A 5,000-nucleotide genomic window follows, 5' to 3' on the forward strand; every position below is an offset into this window, starting at 1 on the left:
CGAGTTAAATGCTTCAGTAGACACCCCTCGGTTGCTAATAAGTGGCTCAATAAGATGATACGCTTCAAAAGTCATAAAAGTGGGGTTGAGTTGTGAATATTATCTTGCTGAAAGAAACTTGTAAGTACCATAAACGTTAATTTGCCACAGAACCTTTTTTCTGCAACAATCCAAAATCATTCAGTGATTTTGGTCGAGGGAACCAGTGCGATGCCAACGTCATCCCTGCAGCACTGTCATCATCGTGCATTGCACTGATCCTCTTCCTAGTCATGCGGTCATCAGTATGTCCCCTGTACTATTGCCTCTATTTTGTATTTTCTGTTTTTGTTTTATATTCTACTGATGTTTGGGTTATTTATCGTCAGCATAGTGTCAAAGTGTTCTGTACTTTGATGTTAGAATGCAACTTTAACATTAATATGAATCATAAGAGGCTATATCAGCTACTTGTCTGATTCGCGGGTAGATGCGTAGTACTAACGAGTAACCAATCCTACACACAGAACCCTCAGTCAGCTGTGTTGTGTTGAGCTGGAATGAATGAGATCATGCTGGAGAGCCCATTGGGCATTCAGGAAGATGTCAAACAAATGCAAATCATCAACCATATCGAGGGTGAAAAAGGATGGAGCCTGCTTGACTGGACGTCAGGTTCAAAGCTTCGTCGACACCGTGAGTGGCATCCACGGCGCTGTCAAGTATTTCATACAGCCAGCTTCCACCAAAATGTTGAAACCGGTGAAGCAAACCCATCGAGAGCGATCAGTCCAGTATCACACATGTGATGACACTTTCCATTACTGTGCCGACGTAACTACGGAAGAAAATAGTCAAGGTCTTTACCTGAATTGTACCAAAGTCCACGTTTTCGTAGTGGAAGTGAGCGCACTCTGCCAGTTTCGGGAAGTGGCCCTTGGTGAAGCAAAGTCTGCAAACATGACACACACAGTTTGGTTGGCACTCCATCCTCAGCTCATGATAACACCTCAGACGTGTGTGTATGACTAGTATTGCAGTGCAAACAGAGAAAAGGAGGAGGAAGACACAGAAATAGATGAGAAACACAGCCAGCTGAGAGCGATGCATAGAGATGAAGGAGGGATGGGGAGATGTGAGAGAGGCGGAGGAGACAGGCAGAGGCGTGTGTGTGTGTGTGTGTGTGTGTGTGTGTTGGCTCACTTCTTGACATTCTTGACCTTCATGCTGGCCGTGCTGCTGCTGGACGAGCGCATGAGGGGCTCTGCCCTCAGCTCAGGGATCTCTGCACTCCTCGCCTAAAACGCAAAGACACAACAACATCAGCGGTCCAGCTGGAGCACACAAATATGAAACATCTCTGCTGTTTGTCGTGGTGATGGACAAAGCTCCGTAGAAACATTCAAACAGCTGACAGACTGTAAACTTGAAGTCATCACGGAGATGAAATGTCTTTCCTGGTTGTTTGTAGGAGAGAGGGCTGGTGAGCCGGATGGTGAGGTGGTACGGTACAGTTTACTTGATTTAAATCAACGACAACCTTATTCAGAACAAGCCAGCAAGTGAACAAAGGAAATTCATAACAAAGAAATTTACAAATGTAATAATCGAGAGTCCGAGTGAAGCGCCGGGTTGCCTGGGTCAAGTGGTGAATCGTTAAAGCTGCTTGACTATTAATATTAAATGATATTAAAAGATGGGATGTTTGATGAGCTGACCTAAATATTGAAGACACAATGAGATCAAAAAAAGTTCTAATCCTGTTCACCTGCGTCAATTGTTCGTCAAATCAGTGTATTTTTTCTTCCTTTGAAATGTTTTTTGATGGTACGCTGTCCCTTCACCCTTTCCTTGTGGACTATTTTGTAACGTGAACACTGCCCAAAAACTAAATAACTGTTAAAAACGTTAATAATAATCCTTGAAACTCAAGGATCTCCAACTGGACTTCCTGAATTGTAAATCATTTGTACACTAACCACATCCCCCTCCGATGCCCGTCTGGTGACGGAGGTGTGGGTACAACTCCGTAGACAACTTTTGGTCGATCAAATTAAAAACAGCTTGGAATTATGCCTCACTGGGTCACATCGAAGAAGCCGAACACGCTCCAATCTCTGAACCCATTGGATATCGGTCTGAAGACGATAACGCCGGTGCTCTCTGGTTCCAGATTCTCATTTGAGTGGATTTGATGCCTCTTTTCCGTTTAGCGTGTTAGGGCTGACCTCGACAAAAGACATTTTTAGTGGACAAACACTCCTACGATGTTGTCAACCGATCGATTAGTTGATTTAATCGACAGTTCTGTGGTCTCTCCACAAAGAATCACATTAAATCATGTGTTTACCAGAGATGTGCTCTTATGTTTCTTGGAAATAAGTCATTCAGCATTGACCAACGTAGTCGTATTGGGGGTAGTCCTATTTATGTGTATTGGACAGCTGGCGAGGCAAAACAAGACATTTGAAAACATCCCCATGGTCTCTGGTAGACTGTGTTGCAGGGTTGGGCAACTTGACGAATAACATTGAGTATCAGCGATTGCCCGAGTACATTGCCGGCTGGTTATTACTGGGCAACCTTTGTCATTTTGGAATGCAGCGGGCTCACCACTCATCATCTCCCAGCATTTTTCACGAATTTATGACACTTTAATTGATTAATCCAAAAAAGAATCTGCATATTCAGTGTTGATGAAAGTAACAGCCCTAATATATAAAGCTTTACAAGCTCAAACTGCCACAGCTTCACAACTATATGAAGTATTCAGCTCGAGCTACATCAACCCTTTCTACCAGTAAAATGTGTCTGCGTGTGACCAAACACAGCCACAGGCATATTCCTTGACTGTGTGACTCAGATGTTTTAAATCAATGTGAAAGCTTTGAACTTGTTCACGCCTATTCCTAGTATCCGATCTCAGCGCTCTGTGTAAAGGCAAATCTATAATCACTGAAAAGGATTCTACTGTTCCCTTTATCGCTGCGTCGCAGGGATTTGAGAGTGCTTTGTTGCTCTGCAGTCCATACAGAACAGATCTGTCCCACACAGTGCAACAGGGCGTCAGTGTGACAGCGTACACTAAGTTGCTCGGCGCTTCTCATCACCTCCTCGAACCACGGGAGACATGCATAATGCAAGCTGCTCCGGCACAGAGTCCCTCTGCTATCAAATATTGAGCAAAGAATATCAAAAGCCCGGCCTCCTGTGATCAATATTCATCAGCCTGGCGAGATTGTTGTTGTTTCTCTCTCTCTGGGTTGCCCGAACGAAGTGAGCACTCGCGATAGGGCTCCAACCACGCGCCCACCATGGGTGGCTCGGCTTGTTACCATGGAGACGGCCTCATTTGTCAACGCGCTGCCGATGCTGAAGAAGCGAGACCCGAACCAAAGATGGGAGGGAAGGAAATAATGAATGACGCCGTCTGGTGAATGGAATGCAGCCTTCGGAGAGACGGGCTGAAATAAACAGATGACACGGGAGCACGCAGAAGAGGTAGAAATCTAGAGCAATGAAAGGAGTGGGGAAGCTATAGGGCCTGATTTATTTACCAGTGTGTGATAGTGGAGGAGACACAGCTCGGCGAGAGGAGAGATACACAACTAATCAATCCACCGGGTTGGAAACGAATGCAGATGAGAGCGTGACAGGCAGCGAACAGGCCGATGAGGGCGGTGCGGCGTTATCACTGGATCTCAGCGCTCAAAGCCCCTTTCACACATGCACCGCAACCCTGAACTCAAGTAGGCATCACACAGGAGCTGTACGGGGGAATGCAAATGTACGAGTCAGTCAGACCGGACATTAAACAGACTTTTACCCTGCCAGCCCCCTGCTACACAGTCTGTGGAATGTCCGACTGAGTTGTGTCGATTTGATGACGTTTCTATCTTGCAGCTGGTGCAAAAATTCTCTGGACAAGTTCATCCGTATGAGCTTTAGCTGACCCGGGGGAAGAGCAGGACATTGATGAGCATACTCTGCAAGAAAATGTTTCTTATTCCGATGAATGCACTGTATGTATTCAAAACAGTGACTGTCCCACGTGTACAAATGTTTGTGTGTATGTAAAAGTGTGTGTGTGTGTGTGTCTCACCATGGCACTGATGGTCTCCTCCCAGTCAGGTCTCTCTCTGGGATGGATGTTAGCCAGTTCAGGCACAATATCGTCGTCGTCCTCCAGGTGACGTCCAGGCCTCAGGCCCCTACAGTCAAAACACACACATGAATCTGAGTATTCCACCGATTATTCTGTTAAACGTTCAGTCTACAACGTGTCAAAAACGGGGAAGAATTGACCACCAGTTCCCAGACCCCATAGCGACGTTTTGAAATTGCTTGTTTTGTCCAAACGACTGCCCAAAACTCAGGAGATATGAATTGCTTCATACAGAATGACTTGAACAAATGATTGATTATCAAAGTAGTAAAAGATTGAATTCCTTTCAATCGCGCTACTTAGATTGACGTCTGAGCAAGTTGGATGTGTTTTTTATCCTGTGAAATGGAGCCGTGATGATTAGTCAATAGACAGGAAGTTATCTTGGCTTTTTTTTTTTTTCAAGCTTCCTTATTTACAACTTCTCAAATGAGAGGATTTGCTGCTTTTCTCCGAGTTATTACTGTAAATGGAAGTAAATGGAAGTAAATGGAAGTGAAATAAGAAATCTGAAGACATCCTGTTGGGGCTTCAGGAAGCTGCGTAAGTGTATTCATCACTCTTGTTTGGACACCTTTTAGACGAAATAATGAAGCGATTACCAATGGAAACGATGGTCAGTTGCAGCCTGTGTGAGTCTGAATGAAACTGGACAGAACTGAGATAGATCTGATGAAGGTATAATTGAATTAGCATTGCATTCATAGAACAACTTGAAGTGGACGAGACGTCTCTCTGTGCAGACATCTCATCGACTTCAAAGAGGCTGAGAGGAGCGGAGAACGGGGATGGAAATGAAACAGATTTACATAGTAGCAGTTTCCCAAATTTGACTCATGACAAACACACAGTGTAC

The 5,000-nt window shown here is 44.7% G+C and overlaps 1 protein-coding gene across 10 annotated transcripts in view; it reads right to left on the reverse strand.

The window, feature by feature from the left end:
* arhgap32b (Rho GTPase activating protein 32b) overlaps positions 1 to 5,000 on the reverse strand; it is a gene marked incomplete at its 3' end in the record, with an annotated part of 173,871 nt that overhangs the window by 51,783 nt on the left and 117,088 nt on the right. For all 10 annotated transcript variants that reach the window (XM_079283247.1, XM_079283250.1, XM_079283248.1 and 7 more), the window contains 3 exons: positions 4,082 to 4,190; positions 1,183 to 1,277; positions 847 to 931 (listed from right to left, as the gene is read on the reverse strand). In XM_079283247.1, the coding sequence (XP_079139373.1) occupies positions 847 to 931; positions 1,183 to 1,277; positions 4,082 to 4,190 (289 nt within the window). The remainder of the gene's footprint in view (positions 1 to 846; positions 932 to 1,182; positions 1,278 to 4,081; positions 4,191 to 5,000) is intronic.

The sequence above is a fragment of the Melanostigma gelatinosum genome (assembly GCF_949748355.1).
Source record: "Melanostigma gelatinosum genome assembly, chromosome: 14".
Classification (NCBI taxonomy): Eukaryota; Metazoa; Chordata; class Actinopteri; order Perciformes; family Zoarcidae; genus Melanostigma; species Melanostigma gelatinosum.